The sequence below is a fragment of the Cydia pomonella genome, chromosome 10 (assembly GCF_033807575.1).
Source record: "Cydia pomonella isolate Wapato2018A chromosome 10, ilCydPomo1, whole genome shotgun sequence".
In the NCBI taxonomy this organism is placed as follows: Eukaryota; Metazoa; Arthropoda; class Insecta; order Lepidoptera; family Tortricidae; genus Cydia; species Cydia pomonella.
The window spans coordinates 7,173,633-7,196,414 of record NC_084712.1 but is presented as its reverse complement, the minus strand read 5'-3'; the positions used below and the strand labels follow the sequence as shown (position 1 = coordinate 7,196,414).

The 22,782-nt window shown below is 34.3% G+C and overlaps 1 protein-coding gene across 22 annotated transcripts in view; it reads right to left on the bottom strand.

Moving 5' to 3' along the window:
• Window positions 1-2,506: 2,506 nt before the first annotated feature.
• Window positions 2,507-22,782, bottom strand: part of LOC133521961 (uncharacterized) — a 208,730-nt gene continuing 188,454 nt past the window's right edge. For 19 of the 22 annotated variants that reach the window (XM_061857098.1, XM_061857095.1, XM_061857111.1 and 16 more), the window contains one exon: window positions 2,507-6,803. In XM_061857098.1, the coding sequence (XP_061713082.1) occupies window positions 5,885-6,796 (912 nt within the window). In that variant the 5' untranslated portion in view covers window positions 6,797-6,803 and the 3' untranslated portion in view covers window positions 2,507-5,884. The remainder of the gene's footprint in view (window positions 6,804-22,782) is intronic. The other 3 variants (XM_061857119.1, XM_061857116.1, XR_009799970.1) reach the window with 2 other exon arrangements.

The window sequence follows — 22,782 nt, the reverse complement described above, 5'->3', positions numbered from 1 at the left end:
TTTGGTTATTGCTTATTATGCTACATTTATTAGGCCAAAGCAAGAACGATAAATAATGTATAGTCTGGCCAGCACAAAATCTCAGTCAGTAACAACAAAGAAAATTGTACTCATCCCTTTCTTTTGGGTGGTAGTATTAGAGTAAAGCAAAGACAGTATGATTCTCTTTGCCTATGTTTGAAATGAGGCAGTCCTGGACAAAACTTTAGCTTGCTCTATCTGCATTAATTTTCGAATCACGCTCTAAATGGCGCTGTTACGTGTACTAAAAATCCTGAATCGCGCCATCAAGATTTTTCTTGGAAGAATGTTAACAGGTTCATGCAGTTTTTGTTTAATTTATACGGCACTGTAGTAATCAAGATTTTTCTGGGGACAATGGTCCCAGTGGTATACTTATACATTAGATAGTACTGCTCCATGTAGTATAATCCTGAGATCTGAACTGCTGCTGCGAACAATATTTTTCTTGACTCACATCAAACTCACATTCTCACATATTATGTTAAGACCGTAGTGTGTGGCATCCTCTTTGAAGGGCTTGTAATGAAACTAATGAAAGATGGCCCAAGCTCTAACTCAGTGGGGCATTATTTGTAATGACAAAGTATAGTGTGAAAATGTCATCATCTATATAATATATATAAATGCACGTGTCCTGACTGACTCATCAACGCAGAGCCGAAACTACAAATGCTAGAAAGTTGTTTACACAATTAGATTGCATTTATAAAGTGTACAAGAGCCAAGAAGCGATTTTGAGAAATTCAACCCCTAAGTGGTGAAAAAGGGGATGAAAGTTTGTATGGGGTTCAAGTTTTATTTTAAGCTAGGAACTTGACACTTTGTAAAAAGGTATTTTATTTAAATAGAAGAAAACTAACTTCAGCGTTTTTGAAATTTCATCCCCTAAGGTGGTAAAAAAGGGGTTGCAAGATTGTATGGAGATCAAATACTTTGAAATGAAATATTTGCCAAAATGTTGTCCGTGCATAGGTTGAAACTTTAAAGAGCCATTAGTACTATAAAACGTTGTACGATACACGTGCGAATAGGTAATTCGCAACACGTGTTGATTGAAAACACTCCCTTCGGTCGTGTTTTAATTTATCACCACTCGTTGCGAAGTTCCTATTTTCTGTACTTGTATCGGAAATAACTGTTCTATTTCTAACAAAATATTTGAATATGTATGCATTTTAAATAAGTGGGTAATACTGGTAATAGGTAGGTATACAAGGTGCCCGTGAGCATACCGAGAGATTTTAACGGTGCATTCCTGATGGCAATAGAAGCAAAAAATGTTACATGACTTTTTGTGAAATTCGACAAAAAAAAAATGTTTTTTTTTTTTCCTTTTTTGAACACTTCTTGTACATAAAACGTAATTTTTATTGATAAACACATAACCTTATATTAACTAAAAAGTTTTTTTTTTATTGGGGGTAGCCTCTCGAATACATTTTTTTAATTTTTCGATGTCATTCAATAGGTATGTCCAGACTAGACCTCAAAGTGGCAATACCGCAGTCAAAAATGTGTTTTATACCGACTTATGGCGAAAGAATGATTTTGAAAAACATTTAATTATCTCTGAAACTAGGCCTAATCCAGAAAATTTTATATGACATTTTAGTTTCTAAATATTACCAGCGATGCTTAGTTAAAATGTCTCGCAATGCTCACGGGCACCTTGTATACTTAGGTGGAAAAACTTACTTACGCCTGCAGAAAATGTAGGAGCAATCATACTCTCGGGCATCTTTCCCAGTTCGTTTAGCTAGGTATACCCTATTTCATTTACCATGACGGGATTCCTTTTGAACCTTCACAGCGCTTTATGTACGCCTTTTTACTATGAAGGGACAACTTTGCGAACAAGATCGAGTCGGACTCGCTCACCGAGGGTTCCATACTTTTTGTATTTGTTGTTATAGCGACAACGGAAATACATCATCTGTGAAAATTTCAACTGTCTAACTATCACGGTTCACTGCAGAGATGCAGCCTGGTGACAGACAGACAAACAAACAGACAGACGGACAGCGGAGTCTTATATAGTTATAGGGTCCCGTTTTACCCCTTGGGTACGGAACCCTAAAAATGGCTTAACTAAACTTGCTCACTATAGTTTTCATTGTATGTCTATGATAAGCTCTATTTTAACGATTTTTTCATATTTTTTGGATCTATGGTTCAAAAGTTCTAGGGGAACAATTTTTTTTATCGGAGCGATTATTTCCGAAAATAATTTACTTTATCAAGAAAAAAATGTTGAAGACCCCTATTCGTTTGGAAATACCTATCCAAAGACACCCCACACCATAGTGTTGAAACGAAAAATTAATTTCATGTGCACTTTACGTGTAAGTGTGGTACCCTAAAACTTAACGGTAACTTTTGTTATTTGACAGGTAATTTTATGCATTGTAGATCTGAGTTAATGTTAATACTCTAGTTAGCTTAGGTTAGGTACTAATAATTCTGATAAATAAAAGCCTTCGAATTAATTTTAATCAAGTCATTTAATCATCTAAACATTATAGTCGTTTGTATCGTTTGTGTTACAATTACTTCAACGTCAACTTCACGCGAAGATCTATCGCTTCATAAGCTGCATTAGCTATGTCGATTTTTTTTTAATATTATCTACCTACCTACCTACTTATATCGAATTTAATTTAAAGCAATTTCAAAATGCTTTCATAAAAATAACTATCCTCAGAACTCATAGGTAGATACTTAATTTAAATAATAAATATTTACCTATATACATTTTTTTATTTGTAATTTAATAACTAAAATTATGTTTAGCTTGTAAACATATTTCATTTATTATTAGTTACATACATTATTAGCCATATTTAGCTTGCATTGTTATAGTTTAAGAAGTATATTACAAAAATATATTTTTTATCGTGAAAAATGTAATTCTCTCATGTACTTTTCAAAATGTAAACTAATCATTATGAAATACCTATCTAAAACCTTAACCTAAAGTGGACGGCAAACTGGATCTTAATTTGTACCTACATTAATATAAAAACTAATCGACTACAGATATAAATAAATAGTTGATGAGCAAAATACTTTAAATCTAAAAAGGGCTGTGCACACCGGATGCGTGTGCATGGACATACACGCACGTGTTGTAATATACAGACCCCAATAAAAGAAAGCACACCAAAGCGTGACGTGTGTGCACGGCTTCAACATTTAAGACGAAAAAAGTCATTTCATACAAACGTAGTCCTCATTTTCTAGATATTCATATTATTGAAAATATTTTGACACAATTTGTTGTATATTAACCACAGCAATGCCCTTACGTTTGATTTTTTTTGAATTTTTAATTATTATGAGAAATAGAAGCATTTAAAAATTTGCATGAAATCTGTTTTTCGCTCCTAATTTTTACAATAATCAAAAAATCGACAAAAGTCAAACGTAGGGGCATGGCTATGGTTAATATACATCAAATATATTTTTTTAAATTCCATAATGTCAATATCCAGAGAGGAAAATGGACACTACGTTTATTTGGAATAGCTGCCGTCTCCTTTTCTCTTAAGCGCACGCGCATGTATACGCACATGCTGCCGAAGTGCTCTGGCCTTGTGATTATAAGATAGATTGACTTAAGAAGTTACCTACTTAATGTCGAATTAGATCTAGGGGTTTTAACCATAAATAGCTAGCGTAGTGACAATTATATATACTTAGTATAGTATTTTTCTGTCATATGTGAATGAGTTCGGAGACACTGATACATGCGTATACGAAAGAGATCAACAGGCTCAGGGTTGTCCAAAAATTTGTTGTCAAAGAATTATTACAATATTTTCTATACGTACTTAGACGAATCATACACGTGTATTTAAAAACGAGAACCCTGATCTCTTTGTTTTGGGATCCGTAAGTTTCACATTTAAGAGGCTGTCAACACCCAATGTCCTTGAAATTGATGTTACTTAAACAGTTTTTTAAGAAAGACTATTTGTTTTAGTCGAGTAAAAAAAATGTTCATATTAATTATATTTCAAAGACCGTGGTTGTACTCGATACATGATTGAACGAAATCGGCTCGATAGAAAATAATTGCAAAGATTGGTCTTAAAATCACAATTAAACGGTTCTATGTCTTTATTGTTTTGACTTATGGGTCTGCAATTAAAATCACAATTTCAAAACATTTATATCTAAACCGCTGTTGAGTAAAATATTACACTAATAATCCAGTTTTTTTTATTTAAATATTTTTCTTATTATTCCCTTGCCCAGGCCCAGTAACATGCGACAGTGCTATCTCATTTACTCCGATACAAATAGACAGTGTACGCGCTTTAGGTATTGACAGCCTCTTAAGTTTCATAGCTCATGCTAGAAGGCCTACCGCTATCATAGAAAAATCGAGAATCGTTATTTGCCTCCCTATCGGTCTTACATATGTGAGGCAGAGAACGTTTTTCGATTTTTCGATGTTGGTGGTAGACCCTATACCTATGTCAGGCGAGTAGATCCACTCTTTCCAACCAAGATATAGGTAGGTATGCAACAAATATTATTTGTCGACGTATTTGTGGGCAAATTATTCACTAAGGTACTCAATCAACAATTTTTAAATTGGAATAATAATCTCATTTCTTCTAATGATTTTTATAACAGTTACCTATTTTTCTAAATTAAATTGCAGCACTCCGGCTTTATATACTTTTTGCTTTTAACTTATTTAAAAACATACTTTCGAAATGTCATATTATATTATTATTATTAATATGAAAATTTAAGTGGTTTTCGAAATAGGTACCTGCTTTACAGTCGAAACTTGGACGGAAATCGTTGAAAAATGATACATTTGATATACATAAACATAGCTTATTAAGGTAATATAAATTAATTAAAAAGTCTAGCTACTTATAAGACAAATTAAAAATTATCATTAATCACATTAAATATCCACAGGCTAAGTTGTCAGAGTATCTACTTATCATGAGTATTTTAAACCCAACAGTAAAATGACTTAAGGTATAGTCGGTCAAGCCATTTCCGTCAGTAGAAAAGATGAAAAGAGCGGCAAATTTCTGTGCAAAAAAGTGCGCAGGGTTATCGTCCAATAGAAAAATTGAGATTCGCGCCTTTTTCTACTGACAAATTTGTTTAACCGGCTATTGTTGCTATTTTCAGTGCAGATTTGTATTCTTATGAAATTATTAATTAGCTACAGTCATTGACAAAATATCGATGAGGCCAATTTAACAAAAAATACCTAGAGTCCGTCTACACCTACACTACACTACATGCCGGGTACTGCCAAGGTCCTACTAAGTAGGCACATCGCTAAGTCGTGGTTCAGACTTAGGGTAGACGTCTTAGTATGTTCTTCTACTCGACTTTTTTGTCGTAATATTAAGGTTGTACTTCGTAGGTATATAAATTTTCTTTAATTGGTCGCAACGTTATGCTTACCGTTGACTGGCGTTGATTAGGTAAATCAATCAAATCGCTGGTTCTAAAGATTTTCTCAACCAGGCGACAATTTTATTGTGTAATTTTTCACTAAAAAGTCAAAAACAAAATCCTGATATTCTTTTGCGTTGGCAATCGCCATAGTTATCAGAATTAGAGAAAATGAACCAATTGAACCACTGATTTGTATTTTTAATTAATTTTATTAGCGACATAATTTGAGAAAGGAAATGAAATCTACACTCTAATGCTTTTCATGAAACCGGATTTGTGTTTCATTGACTGGATATAGCGTTATTAATTAAATTTACCAAAAGTCGCACTGACTTCACACATTTCATTGCATTTGTTTGAAATTGAAAACACGTTCAGCTCGATACGAGCCAGCTTAATACTTTCCAGCTATACCAGATTCTCTTTAAGGATAGAAATTTTGGAGCGCATCTGAGTATATGGAGTTATACGTGTCCCGCAAAACGTAGACGCTGTCATTAGGTTTTCCATTAAAAACGTATTGACCTTTAAGATTAGTGACTTTAGAATTAGTAGGCGTCGGTTTAGGCTTGGGCTTGGAATAGGAAGCTACGTTGTTGTAGCTAGGCCGCTGCATTGGTTGCATCATCGGCTGCCCGCCGTAACCGAATGGATCCATTTGAGGCATCTGAGGCATTTGTGGTACCTGAGGCATTTGAGGATACCCACCAGTGTTGCCCCATTGATATACGCCTGTAGGTTTCCCGTTTGATACGAAGTCTAAAGGCAGGTTTATGAAGGGATCTACTTGAGGCACACTCTGAGGCATCGGCGGTCCCATAGGAGGCCCTAGGTTAGGAGGCTGAGAAACGTAACCGAGACCGGGTACGAACATATACGGAGTCGGAGGCAGTCTGATGTAGAAAATGGGGGAGTTGTCATATTGAAGTGAATTTAAGTTATCGTTTTGATAATTATCCCCGTTGCCGTTTTTCTTCTTATTCTGCTGTCGACGTCTTGAAGGGATGGTTCGAGACAAATCGTCTTCATCGAAATGGTCGTCGTTGACGGCAAAAGTAACGTCATCGTCATCATCTTCGTTATAATCTAGACCTGATGACAGAAAGGATGGGAAGTAACCAAAGAGATTCAGCGCTTTGTTTCTCCTGTTTGTGGGTGGTGCAGGCGATGCTGTTGTGCCATCTTCTTTGTATTCTTCTGTGAGTTTGCTCTGGCGGCTGCTCGTTGCTTCTGGAAGCGCGGCAGCTCGCGATCTTCTTGAAGATGGTGCGGCATGACTGCGCACAACCATACCAATCAGCATGCATGCGATGATCAGGTCCTTCGAGTACTTCATGTTTAATCTGAAACAACAAAACAGTAACTTAAAATGGGATAAACCATTAATATTCTTTTACATTGAAAAATAACTTTGGTTGTTTGCTAATGAGTGTGCATAGTAATAAATCTCGCTGGGCGAAAGGTAAAAATGTGAGTATTATACATGTGTAATGCATAGCAATTATTTACACATTTAGAGGTCTTCAATCTTTTCTCTCCTTGCGAGTGGATAAGTGATTAAATTAGAAATATTTCAAGTTTAATCATTCACTTGTTACAATGTGTCTGGTTAAAAAGCCACCATTCAATTTTTTTCTGTTTAGAACTTTATAGGATATAGTGAAGGACCGCTTTTGCATCCAAATGTAGTACCCCCATTGTACTCTCTGATACCCCCATTGTACCCAATTTGATGTAGGTACATATGCTATAATATAGCTCTTTGTTTTTTTCTTTTCGATTTTTTAAATAAATATAAAAGTAACAATTTTTTTTGCTCTTAATAGTCCTAATTCCCTTGAAATGGTCGTCCACTTTCCTCTTAACTTAACGCGCAAATATAATGTACTTATATCAAAGTGGTCCAAAACTTCTACATAACATCACTAGATCAATGTATACTCCGCCTCAATTTCTTTCTAATTTTGCATCATTTTCATCTTCTTTTAAGTACCTAAAATTGAACTCGTGTAAAACCGCTTACCGATACACTATAAAACCTCGATTAATATATTCACTTCATCAAACTGTCTCCCGTACTTGGATCATCGCCGATATACACTTTACATATATGTATTATATGAAAAATAAAAAACCTGGAAAAAATACCGTATTGCCTACGAAACTGAGTCTATATTGGCATAATTAAAATATCAAGAATCGATATTTAGATGTAATCTTTTGGAGTAAGTCGTCTTGTAAGTAATAAACTCGGGCTGTCGTAACAATTTGTCATTCTCGTCGTATACAGTAACGGTCATTAACAAGTATCCACGTTGTGATCTTATGTCATTGGGATAGGATGGAAATGTGTGCAGATATTTACGACACTCATTTATTATTCAGCGAGAAAAGCAACACATCAAGTTATTCGCTAGTGACGTGTCCATTTCCTTGGAGATTGGACATGAAATGATTTTGCACCGTTAAAACAATCAGTGTTTTGATCGATTGCATACAGATACACAATAATCTACATAATGAGATTTGCTTGCTTTGATTCATTTGCGTACATGGTTGGCTAAAATCAGAATAAGATTGAATCTGTTCTCTTTTTTGTCATGTTTTCTTGTTATGCTACCAATAAAAGTGAGATAGGGAATTTAAACAATTTAAGACTACAATGTATTTTATAGCATAGAATTATGCCTCTAGCCTTATCGACAACTAATAAAATCGGTTTAAAGAAACATTTTTTGTATGGTATGGATAAAATTTATTTTAATAATTGACCTGCTTGTAAACCTGCTTGCAATGTGAATCATATACTCTACAATGAAACTTTTCTAAACGATTATGACCTAAAAAGTATTCACTAGAGAGCAGTCATTAGGGGTACTAAATAGAGCAATTTGAACCATTAACCAACTAAATACTTAGAAGTTTTATAACACCCTTTGGATTATTTTATGATTATCAACAAAGTCGGAATGATAGTGCAGGATTTTATCCATTGCTAATAAATATGTTTGAGATAAAGAAAATATCTTCTTATAGAGTTCAGCTATTGTCGGGTAGCCGAATAACGTACCTAGCATGCATCAAAACAATCTGTCAAAAACGAACAAACAGACTCAATTGACAAGATGTTTAAAAAATATCAAAAAAGAACTTTACGTTTCACAATAGTATGAATATCATATAATTACACGGTAATTTTTATTAAAAAAATACTTTGAATCAAACACGTTAAGTATTACTTTGAGTATAAAGTCAAACAAAAAGTTATTTTACTATCACATTTTTTTTACTCACTACCTATTTATAATACATATTAGTTTAAAGTATGTATATATGTAAACACTTTATTGTAGGTACATCAAAAACTTACTTTTAATGATCAAACAGTCATATATTTGTGGTATAATTTTGCACTTGATACAAAATATGCATATTTTTCGAAGTGTATTTATTTTTGGAATTTGTCATAGATTATGTTTCTTTTTAACGCTATTTCCTACGCAACGGACTTACCTGATACAGTTACTAAACGTCAGTTATATTTAGTACAATCACAATTAATTAACTTGTAAATACAACGTTTTAAAGAACTATTCGTCTTTACTAGTATTTTCCACCGTGAAATATATACGAGATACCAAATGTGTCTAAATACTTAAATACTATGAGTAAATGTGCTTCAGTGTGCCCCAATCCGAGCAGAGTGGAAGCTAGATCCTAACTGACATCGTTCAGCCGTTTCAAACATTTAAGAACACAAAAACTATTTTTAAAAATCGACAAGTACTGATCGCCTCGCTCATTGCATCATTAATTAAACAGTGTTATTAACCTTTTAATAACGATTAAGACCACTGTAGGTAATGTCACCAAGCATATCATAAAATTGTGTGAAGAAAACGAGACCGACAGCTCTTATTACCCGTGGTACCTATATACAAGTACTGTGGTCTCACAAGGCCGGTTGTTACCCTGGAACTAGATTATTGATCAAGTTTTGAGCTAGGCATATATAGGGCACGTGCGTTTAGACCTGTTTCGTATGCCTGTAAGTATTTATCAAGAAAAGTTATAATCCGAACGAGTTTAAGGGCGATGTGCTTTTGACGATTATGACTTTTTATGTACTATGCTGGACACGATTATCGTTAATTATTTATTTGCGATCGGGTTCCTTTACCTACATATAAGTTTTTTTACCGTATTGCATATTATTTTATTGTATCGTAAATAAGCATTAATTGCCCTTAAAGTATCTTCATGGATACTTATACTTATGTGATCGAATCGATTTTACTCTCTTTCGTGACATATAATTTTTCACTATCTTGACACCTATTTGCATCTACCGACAATTCCAGTAGTAGTAGTAAACAAAATTGCGATCTAAATTTTAAACTAATTATATTAATAATTAAGATTTGATGAGTATAAAACAAGCTTTCAAATCATGGCTAACTTATGTTTAGCTTTGTATTACATTTTATCAGTCAAAACCTTTGTGACAGAACTTATGATCTGACTAAGTACATAGTTAGGTACTTACTTAAGTATTTTTGTACTAAATTAAAAAAAAAATGTACAATTGAATGAGTAGGTATCGTATTTATGTGAATTGTGAGTGTTTTATAGGTAAAGCTTATTTGTGATAATCCTGAAAATTTACAATAAAATGTCTTAATACTACGACTTTTGTGGTAAACCAAGTATTTATTGTACCACAAAGAACAAACTTTACGGCAATCTTATGTTTTAATCGAACACAGCTTTCAACATTGTTAGGTATTTATTTTTGCACTTCATTAAATACTGGAATATTAACGTATTAAAGTGTTAAAGCTATGACATTAATGATTATAAAAGTCATAGGATAGTGTTAAATACTACAGTAATATACCCTTAGTCCTAAAATATACTAATATACCCTTTCTGATTATAAAAGTCATAACTTTAACACCTTCATGATCGACATAATGAGTTAAAATTGTTTTGTTCAAAAATAACTTACGCATATTTTATGGTTGTATTTTGTAAGATCGTTAGCATACACTTAAATCGTGTAATTTTTTTTTTGCTTCGTTAACTAAGCCCATGGACTAGCTACAATAGATTCCACGTTAAGAATGTGAATGTGTACACATACATGTTTTTACTTGTAAAATAGGTGCTTCGCCGTACATGAAATATAAAAATCGGCCAAGAGCATGTCGGGCCATGCTCGTGTAAGGGTTTCGTAGTTATCATTTTGTCAAAATAGGCCAATCGGGGACTATTAGTGAGTATCATGTACATTAAAAGTTACATGCATAAGGCAGTACTTTTGCAGCGCTTTGTAACGTCTTTTTAATAAGAAGAGAAGATTTTTGCATTAACTTAATAATTACTAGACCGATCATGTTCGCTATAGTTTTCATTGAAAGTATTTATTAACCTTTTGTTTCACGATTTCTTTCATATTTTTTGGACCCTTTGTTCCAAAGTTAGAGAGGGAGAGAGAGTCGAACAGACGGACATGGCGAAACTATAAGGGTTTCTAGGTGACTTTGAAACACTAAAAATGTATCGGGATGACAGACGCTACGGAAAGTCACGTGATTATTATACATTATTTGAGTTTCGAATGGCGTTTTCATCTACGATTGCCATCTTTGCTATTCTTCCCGCTCGCAACTGACTTCAACGACTACGATAATTTTTTTGGCTTGCGAGCTCAGGTCGTCCTATATGCTCCATGTAGAGGGCGAGATCGGTGACTAAACCAGTAGCCATATATCATTTTATATTTACGCCGATACAAGGCATTTTTTTCTGAATCAGACATGTTAATGCATGTTAATAGTCTCAATTAGAACTTGCCTTCGATGATTGCGAGTTAATCAAAAGCAATTTATGTTTTGTTTAAAAGGGAAAAAGTATCTCGTGTTAAAAACAGTCTGCCTTTTTACAACATTGAAGAGACAGAGACAGCAACGTATCTCCAAACATTTAGAAACCAATGTTTAAAGTGCGGCGGCCGATTACCGACTATTATAAATACTACTATACTATAGAAATGAAACGCACATACTTTAAATCATTTATTTTAACCACAAATTAATCAATTCGTGGAAACACTTCCAAACTGTCGCTAACTTACGTACACGCGTACTGACACTGACCGATCAGATCCATAACTGATCCAGATCTTATGATTAAAATCCGAATACGACTGTTAGTGCAAAGTTAGCTTGGTCTGGATCTAAATGAAGACGGAGATTTGAATTCATTGTCAGCAAAATTTGTGATTCTTCTTTCAAGGTACCTGCTTGAATCCTGCTTGACATACGTATAATATTCTTATAGCTATAAGCCCATAGAAAGCGTTTGAAATAAGAGGTGAATGAGGTGATGCCGTGCATTAAATAACGGTCGGCTGTTTTACTCCATATGTTAATAATGACAAAATGCTCTTGTTATTAATTTCTGACCAAATCTGAGTCTTTTTGATGCAAACTCAAAATTTTTAGTAGGAAAAATGGTCAAAGTCAAAAAACCTAACGAAATTTTCATGATATTTCAAATATTTGACAATGATCTGGTGGCTTTCGGGGTCAGAAACCATAATTTAACAAGAGCATTTCATCACTTTTTACTTATAAAAAAACCAGCTGAATGCAAGGAGGATTGTGGCAATTAAATTGGCTTATCTGACTGAGAGGCGAAAGTAAAATCAAACAGAATAACAAACACCCTAACTGAACGAAGAATTGTAATATAAAAATATAATGTCAAATTATTATTGCCTACCTATATTGCCAAATTTTCTACACTTCGGTCCATACAGTAGGCAAAATTTTGACATTCGGCAATTTTTTTTTTTTATGGAGAATAGGCAGGCGTTTGACCACGATCACACCTGATGGTAAGTGATCAGTACTCTGACATCTCTATCTGCGATGCAAAAAGATAAAGATCTTACACGCATGGAGTTTAAGGATTAAAGTATAATCATTTAAACAGACGGCGTTAAACAAAACGACTAGGTAACAACACTTTAAATAAGACGACTAAATCTCGCCAACAGCCATACATACTCGCAAATTATTCAAAATATAGACCACTCATATTTTTCTGAAACACCTTTTTCATGTTTGTGAACTATTTGTTACAACCGCTATTATTCTTACATATAGTTCATCATTACATTCTGAACCTTGTATCCGTTAACTAAAGTTCTTTATTCTCTATTGGTTTATTCGCAGAATTTCATCATAGAACTAGTGTTATGGAAACAGGTTTTCTTTTTAAATAGGCTTCCTCATGTTCCCCGCGGCTCGTCTGAACTCCTTGATGATAAGAATTTATTAAGGTTTACCTTAAAGGGATGACGCTACACGTCATTCTAGTACTAACAGCAACACACCTAAGTGACCATTGGTAGACCTAATCTCCATGCCATAAGGTTCATGAATGGCCAATAAATGTGTTGAATATAGTACAGGCTGCTTGTTTTATAAATGAAAGTTTTTGCAAGGAATACCGCGTTATGTTTTGCTTGAAGAGTTTAATTCGCTTAACATAACTTGAAATTGAAGCCTCAGCCGGTTATTCCTCATAGATACAAGATACTTAATACTATGGTCTTACATGATGTTCGTTGTAAAATATGAACCTTTGGAGTGGATTTGCATTTAAATATGGTTAAGTTTTAGTCCTTAAAATGAACGTGAAGATCATGCAAGAATGTAATAAACAGTTTTGAAGTTATATAAATTTTCTTATATAGGTTATTCTGTCAAAGACAATTGTAAAGTTTCAAAATATAATGTTGACAAATAATTATTTCATCACACTCGCACGTGAACGGTGTTATTATAGTATGCGAGCATACTGAGATGGAAATGATGGAATGACCTTTATTATATACCCGTAATAGTTTTTTATTTTTTCATTACGTATCGAACCTGCTCACAGAAATTGAAGAAAATCGGTTGAAAATTGCGACCTGGAGAGGAAGCCAAGCTGAAACTGACGCCTACACAAACGCTCGGTTAATTATTAAGAAAAAATCTCAAGTAGCATCATTATCTTCTCACACACATCGATATAATTTAACCATGTTTAATCCCACCCAATCACGCACTAACGACAAATATGTTACATCTCTAATGATACATTTAAGCTGTAATAAAATTACGATACACCGTCTATCTAGTTAAATTAAGTAACGTTATGTCAGATTATCAGATCAATGGCCTAAAGCTTGTTATCATGCATATAGGTATGTTGCTAGGGTTGGCACCTAACATTATGAACATTAATTAATTCAGCTGTCATTTTGTCAAGTGAGGTAGATATTGCGTGTTCATATTGTAAGCGATTTGCACATAAAATGGCTTTATTACAATTAATTTTATGGTACCTAGGAATTATAACAATCATGTATTTATAACTTGAATTATTTTACTTCCGCTAATAAATAAGAATAATTTTAAATTGATAACCCTATCGGAAGTGGTAAAAAAGGATCCATTACTTCATAAATAGAATCTTGTTTAAGCATTAATTTGCTTTGTCAAAAGTGTATCTGAAAAGTATCAAGTTTAATTACACAGTAATAACGCCTTATCAAAATAATAGTAGGTTGTTTTTATTACACAGGTTACACTTTTTACCTTCCCATATTTATGAAGTATAAATTAATATTTAAATGAATGTCTGATCTGAATAATCGACGGTTACAGTATTACAATAATACCAACTTATGTTAACTCCATCTATAAATTAATGGTCACCTTACAGTAAGTGACGCGTTACTTTTTTTCATCTACATAATTGATTTAAATTATGAAGCCCGCTCAATATTACTACATTAAAGTATAATTCAGTCAGTATCAAGTAATGATAGATACCTATATGAACAAAAGTAGCCACGGTATAAATTCGACTTAAATTTATCGTAGGTACCATACCTACAATAAATTATGTTGGACCATAGGTTGTAGTATTTATTTTACTAATATATGTAAACTTTTCTTTTATTTAAAGTATGGGTAAGATACATGTACAGTTGACGTCAACGATATGTTTACATTTTTCGCTTTATTACGAAGTAGTAAGATGCAAAGTGTAAACATATGTTTTACTTCATCTGTACAGCGATCACAGAGTCAACTGCTCCAATATTATGCGATAACTGTACAAAACTTAATATTTTATTCGGTTACCTCGACAGTTACTCATGGAATAAAACGCATTAAACACGATATATCTAATCTATTTATGTAGTTTTATTTCATGTACAAAACACAATTTAATTTAATCAGGGTTGGCAAAAAAGCTAAATGTTCCTTAGTTAATGCGCACCGTTTACTGGAGGTGTGATTAAACCTGTATTTTACTTCCATTTTAGTCATAATGGGTTTCGATTAATTTTTTACTATTAGTTTCTACTCTAGGAAGTATTATTTTCACGCCAATAGCTACAGCAGTAATTGGCATTACTCGTCATGATAAAGAGAATGATTCGAGATATACTTTCACACAATAATGATGGACATTATGGTTGCAAAGTTAAAATAAATAAAATAATTAACAAAACAGGAAGTAATACCTACTTATATGCCAACTCCAATATGTTATTAAAATCCTTATATAAAAAACCTATTATTAAAATAAAATTTAACCCTACGATAAAATTTGATGTAAGATGATATATCAACAACTCGAACAAATAAAAGAAAGGCAACAAAAACCACAAAACACCGATTTGTGAAAACGTTTAATGATTCTTTTAAAAAATGTCTACGAAATCAGCGTACCAGGGATCGGAACCGGTTTTTTGGAAAAACTTTGAAATAAACATATATTTCGGTTTATTTTATACTCCAAATATAGGACTCGGTTGTGTTTTTAGATAACAACTTCGTATTATTAGATTGCCCAATTAGAAATGAAATAATTAACAAAGAACGAAAAAATACCGGTTTCGTTCCCATACAAAAAATACCGGTTTCCGATCCCTGCAGCATACTTCAAACATGTTTACCGACAGTAATAAATCTAATATAAAGCAAAAAGTTTTTGCTCATTCCGAAGTCTTATTAAATTTCGAGTACTTACATTAATATACATGTAACATATTCTAGTTTGAAATTTCGTCCAGGACATTAACTCTTAGTTTATCTGTTATAATTTTTTACTAATCAATTAATATTGACTACATACGTTAATGCAATGGTATAAGTACTATATTCGCACTGTAAATGATCGAGTGTTATCTAGTCATAGATAAATCTGTCTGTCAGTGTTGTTGGCGAGTTAATTAATAATTCTTTTTGATCTTATTATTTCGATGTATTCAGTAGTTATTGCCCCTCTAGCTAGGGCTGGTTTGTAAAAACTCTCAGTAAAAAGATGAATGATTATTTTGTTTGTAATTATTTACACGTGTTTTGACTTCTGTCTACACTTTAACTACTTAATATTTTTTTAGTTATAAGCTCAGGTTTGCTGCCAGTTTGACAGCTTCCGTTGGTTGAGCAGGGAAGGTAAAATTAAGATATGGTTGACGAAATGATATTTGCTCCATATAAGCAATCTCTTTGATATAATATAAGTTTTGATGTTACGACAGTTCAAGCTCTGTAAGAATTTACCTTTATAAATTAACCATTTATACAGTATAACTTGACCCTTACATATGTAAAACTTAGATATAGGTACCGTTAAACTAATTTGCCTTAGCTTCATGAACCTAATAAAGGTCAAATCGCACCAATACATCAGTGCGAGCGAGATAGACTGCGATCGAGTTTACGCAATCGCTAACGTAAACGTCAAGTGTCAACTCATGGTAGGGCTAATATCGTCATGGCAGTGGGGCGACACTCCTCCTTTCAGCTTTTCCCGGCTCCGTTCGGCTCAGCATTGCTCCGAGCAATTATTAGGGTTGGCACAACTTGACGTCCCTATACGTGCACGACTCCAGATTTAAGCTAATGACTTGAATTTTGCCAACCCTAAATGGCCGAGAGGGATAGTGCCATTGATTAGAAAGGGACAGCATAATTTGTCCCTGAATCGCTGTCAAACTTCGGTTTTGTAGGAAGTGTCATTTCTGTACGGTAGTACTATTATTTATTCTGTGGTCATGGGTTGCTAATAGCGTTTTTTTGATTCAGTGAGTATTTTTGGAAGTAATCGATCAGCACACTATATTTTGGATCGATTACTTCCGAAAGTATTCCCTCTCTCTCCCTCTTTTGAACCAGGCCTGCAAAAAATAATGCTAAGTATTTTCATTCCCCGAACATTTTGAATACGAGTATGATCGGTTCACCCATTATTCCCAAGAAACTCGTCTTCTTAAATATTTTAATCTTAATATTTTCGCCCGGTTTTTAAAATACACAGGGCATTTAAAATATTTTACTAGATGTTAACTGAATCTCGTTCAGTTTGTCATAAATAACGTGTCACGTTCCGCCAAAGGGCACTGCAATTATTTAACGTGCAAGCCGTGTCCTTCAACACTTACTACGCTTTGTTTTGTGTCATTATGAAAATAACATAATTTGTTTAAAAAGTCATTTTTACACATCTTTATAAGATTTAAAGTGGCGTGGCTAAGAACCAATGTTGATTAAATCATTTCTCCATTCTCACATTATTAGGTTATTTTACTGAGTATTTTAATAAGTTAAATTATCTACCTACTCTTAAAGTGATCAACTTTTCATATATGATGGTGGTAAAAAACCGTGGATTCTAAACTCGGTTGTGATGTACATACATATAGAGCAGATAAAATCGTTCTACAAAAAAAAATATAACTGAAAATTCGGCCAGGATCCTTATTTGTGACGTCCTCTCGGCCCGATTCGAACAATGCTTATAAGATGTCATACCGATACGATACCGATGTCAGTGCCAAAGATGACGTTTTTGGTTGAAGATATGTGACATCTTATAAGCATAGATCAAATTGGGCCATCTGATAGATTTAGCTCATATATAAGTAGGTACTTAATCCATAAATAGGTACGAGTATTTGGTAATACAAAATCATTGAAAGCACACAATGATTTTAGTCCTCGTTTTTTCATGTGTTTACGTAATACAAATGATCTCATTAATATGTAATTCTGCATAACGATATCTTAAGAGGAAGGAAAATACATTTATGCTTCTATATAGACATATAAAAAAACATATACTTCAAGCTTTCGCTCATATCACACTTAAATATATACACTATAAAATTGGACAGACATGATTTAAAATTATTAATGAAATTTAATTACTTATTATTAGTGCTTAAAATATCCAGCGGTGGCAGCATGGTTCCATTTTAATCACTTGTCACTATGCCCGTCACTTTCGCTCTTACAGACTTATTGGAACGCGACAGGCATGGTGACAAATGATGAAGAGCCGACTATCTTAGGCCTACAGGATCCTAACGCTGACTGCCAAATTTCATCTCATGATCACTTTCTTCAAACAGAAACCTTTTGACACTGACAGATCATATCCATACCAAATCCAGATTTAATTAATAACCTCTTATTACGACACGTACCTTGACCGTAATGTCATGCTATTAAAGGTTAGATTTGACAAATCTGCGCGTCATCGTGGATGGCACGAACCATATCAATCATCGATGAAAAAGAGGCACTGAAATGTTTGCGATTAATAACTCAGAATTTTAATTGTAATGAAAACAATGTTCAACAATCAAGTACCTAAACTCGATATTATTTACAAACCAATATTGCAGCAAAAACCTGAGATGGCTTCAATGTTTAACATCTTAAAAAGCTGTATGTATACTCGTAGTATACACGGTGTTTTTTTTTAAGTTCCGTTACATTGGCATATGGCATAGTTTATCCTCATTTTTATTTTATTTTAAATAACTTTTTTTCCCGTAATAAGTAATTAAATGCTGTATATGGCGTCGTTGTAACATGGGCATGCTAGTTAACTTAAAAACGGTTGAAAACTTTGACATATCAATATCATTGCGAACATCGATCGTTAGTAGCAAATGCGTGTACTCATACTAAACACTAATACATATGCAAAGAAGGCCTTATCTTCATTTCTTCCTCGCGTTGTCCCGGCATTTTGCCACGGCTCACTTGGGGTCCGCTTGACAACTAATCCCAAGGTTTGGCGTTGACACTAGTTTTTACGAAAGCGACTGCCATCTGACCTTCCAACCCAGAGGGTAAACTAGGCCTTGTTGGGATTAGTCCGGTTTCCTCACGATGTTTTCCTTCACCGAAAAGCGAAGATTTTGAAGCTGAAGAAGAGCTTCATAGAAAAGAAGGCCTTATTGGATAAAAATATATTTTTAATTATCTCCGATATTGAGTTAATTAGACTACCAGTCCAGTGCCTTTGACAAAGTTTAACTTAATTTAAGTTCACGAATGAGTTAAATAAAACCATCATAGGTATATTTATGTGGAGTTACCTCTTATTGACTTCACACTGACCTTACTCTTAATTGGAATAGACTTTACAATTCTTCACTTAACAGTGAGCATGCCCATATACATCGTGTCATTCACGACGATGCGTGTTTTGACTCCTATTGTCATGGCATTAAAGGTTAGGTTTGACAAATCTGCGCGTCATCGTGGATGACACTAAATATATGTTAGATAAAGCAAACATTTGTTTAAAGATTTACGTGATCACTACCATTAAATCTATGGGAAACGGAAACGTCGTATGTACATTGTCAGCAAACAACTTCTTTTGCTTGCGTTTAGTCAGTCAATGCAAATTCCGTGTGAGACCAATCAACTAGAAAGTTAATTAGTCGACCTCTGCACTGATTGCCCGAGTCGGAGGCTGATATGGAAAAATGCATTCAGTCATGTCAAATGATCATACTTTTTATTCATTTCTTATTTACTTCCATTCAGTTTGCTGCGCACTTTGGCCCTAGCTCCTGAGCTATATAAACGCTTTACGTAAGCGTTAGATGATACTTTGTAAAATCCGCCTAGGAATAGACACAGAGTTTCAACTTAAGAGGAATCTTCAAAGCATTCTTGCGCCAAAATTCGCATGTGGCTAAATTGTAGCACTTAAAAGTAGTTTCTTTATATTTTAACAATCTTTACATGCTCATCCAGCTTTATTTTTTATATCAAACTTGGCAACACTTCTTCGGCACTCTTCACAAAGCGTAGCGGAGCGGAAACGATATACATACAAAAAAAATAACAAAGTTAAACATCCTTGCACTTATTTCTCGAACTATGTCCCAGCAATCGTGCTTCGTTCATTGGCGTATTAGCCATTCGGATTATCGTGAACAAGTGGCCAATTTACATTCCTGGCCAGTTTGTGTATTGCGTGACCGCGCTGTGTGTCTTGGACTTTCTACAGGGTGACACAAATTGCGTCCATTACTCGCTAAGCGATGTCGCCGGGCCCTGACGCCTTGATGCCGCGTTAATGTCTGTATTGTAAAGGGAAACTAGGGTTGCCATCAAAGTATGTAAGTGACGTTAGTAATGAAATTTTCGAAGGCCTTGCGTTTGTGGGTTTTGTTTGTTTTTTGAAATGTAACAAAACTTCTAAGATATATCTTCACTTAGGTACGAAATCTGTAAAGGCTAATACTAATTCTATATATCAGTGCATAACGACCAGTAAGCACACGCGACTAAAATGCATTCAATATCCTTCGGATACCTACAACAATTATTATCCTACCGCCAGCGATTAGCGAGAAGTAAGTGTCAGCTCAGTGAGTTTTTTCAATCGATAGAATTGAGCGTAGTTGGCAATTAAAATATGTACTCGTAGGCAATCTTTTTATACACATGAAATTTTCTCATATTGCCTATTTATTTCTTAAATGACAAAAAAGCTGATAGCTATTCGATCCATATCATCATCATCATTTTAGCCTCCTGTCACCAATTGCTGAGCGACTGAGCTGAGCTGAGCTCTCTCGTGTGCGCCACTTATTTCGGCCAGTGATTTTCTAAATACCACCCAACGAGCTGAGGTGTGTCAACAAAGAGTATTCTATCTATCTATCTATCTAAGGGACGCCAGGCGCTTCTTACATCCGAAAGAAGCTACCAATCCACACTCTGCCTGGAAACATGTCCAGCCCACATCCATTTGAGTAATGACATCACATACGTCTCTATGTACATAACTATAACTTTTCCTCACGTTATTAGAATTCATTCTAAATATTCAAGCAGCATCGGCATAGAATAGAATACATTAAAGTCTAGATTGTGATAAAATGGGAAAAGCTGCTCATTGTCGCCGTCTCTCCTGTCACCTTAATTCTGAAATGTCATTATGTTGACTGCAAGCTCATCTCCAGTATATTTTGACCGAGTGTATGTTATAAGTAAGCTTAATTTATGATTTCACTTATACTGGTTTTGTAAAGTGATGCGCGCGGTGAGGACGTATAATAACATCTGTGACAAGATTGTGAGCTGAGTGACTGTTAATACTGTATATTTAAAGTGGTACTTTCATAAAGGTTGTAGTATAGCAGTAGTAGGCACTAGGCAGCAGGAGTAGTAAGTAGCTTAGCAGGCTAGGTGCTCAAAAAGGTCTGCTCATGGTCTTATCTTATTCTCGCAATAATAAAGATATTTCTGCTACGAATTGTGTATCAAACAGATTTGTTGTACGAAGGGAAAACTGAAAATTTCCTGAAATTACTTTGTGATAGCATTCAGCCGTCACTCTTTCTTTTAATGTGCTTAAGTCTTACTGATTACGCGTACAAATTTACATTAGGATAGGATCACCCTGAAACGAAAACGGCTGATTCTGCCCTTTTTGTGTGGATCTTGGGTCTTTACGGGGTTTGTATGAAATTCATGCTGGATTTTTGATTATTCATGCAGAATGTGCTGATATGCAATTTTTGCAAGCCTTACAACTGTGATGTAAATGTTTGATGTCGCTGTTGAATGACATGCTTCTCTATTATTATCCGATAAAGAACTACAGAAGCGATTTAACTTAAAATTCTACGTGTAAACAATCGTATGAGAACTATGCTTCATTATAAAATATAACTGAAGCATTTTGTAACTCTGTTGTTGGCTGAGCACACAATAAAAGTAGTACAAAATGATGACACGAAAAATTTCTGGGGAAAAATTGGTATGCCTATAGCTCGACATCCAATTGCCAGCAATCTTGAAGTATTTACATGCAAATGGCAACCCAATGAGATATACTTCAACAAATTATAGAGAAGTTTGTTTTCATAAATTCCTCTTGTATGTGGTCCTTTCTAAAAACTCTCAGTGTATACACCCGTAGGACTTCGAGAATGTCATGAAACACAGTCAGTAATAGAAACAGTTAAGCGGATGACAAAATAATTTGCATTTTTCACACACTCTTATTCCCTTAACAATAAAGTTTTGTTTAGGTGTCTTTGACCACCTCGTCCGCTTAGTAGTTGTTGCTGCTTGTATTTCTTTATAATATTGGATGCAAATAAGCAGTTAACTGAATTAAACCCGAAAATCTTCGTTTGGAAAGAGCGGTACGTCCTAACACAACACAAGTATACTTACCAGGAGGTATACATTACAAATATTGTTTAAATTCTACTAGATACCAAATAAACTACCGTCGCCCATGGACACCAGTTAGTGCTAAGATGATCGGCTCTTTATCATTTGTCACCATGCCTGTCACGTTCTAATAAGTATGTAAGTGCGAAAGTGACGGGCATAGTGACAAGAGATAAAAATTGAACCATGCTGGCACTGCTGAGGGGAATACGCTTTTATCGCATTTTATTGTATGTTGTTATACTACTACCATCGACCATATAAAATAAATAAGTAAATATTATAGGATATTATTCCACAAATTGACTAAATCCCACAGTAAGCTCAATAAGGCTTGTCTTGTAGGTACTTAGACAACGATATACATAATATATAAATACATAAATAACAACGCAAACACCCATGAACCAGGAACATATACCCGTGCTCATCACATCGGCTTCGGCTTCATAGGCGGATCACTACAAGGCCAGACCGGTCGTCAGAATATTTAAAGTTAAATGTATTTGTAAGCTCATTAACTTATTTTAATATTACAGCTCGTAAAATCAAAAGCTCTACATGGGCAAGATGCTTTACCTATAGTAATTATCACGAAGGTAGAGTCAAACCAAGACACGTCTCAACTCAACTCTCACTCCACTATTCCCAATATTCATTACAACTCCTTTTACGTTAGCATTACATCTTAATAAACATTAATTAAAGTATGGTTTATATCACCGGTTCCCAATTCAATAATACATTT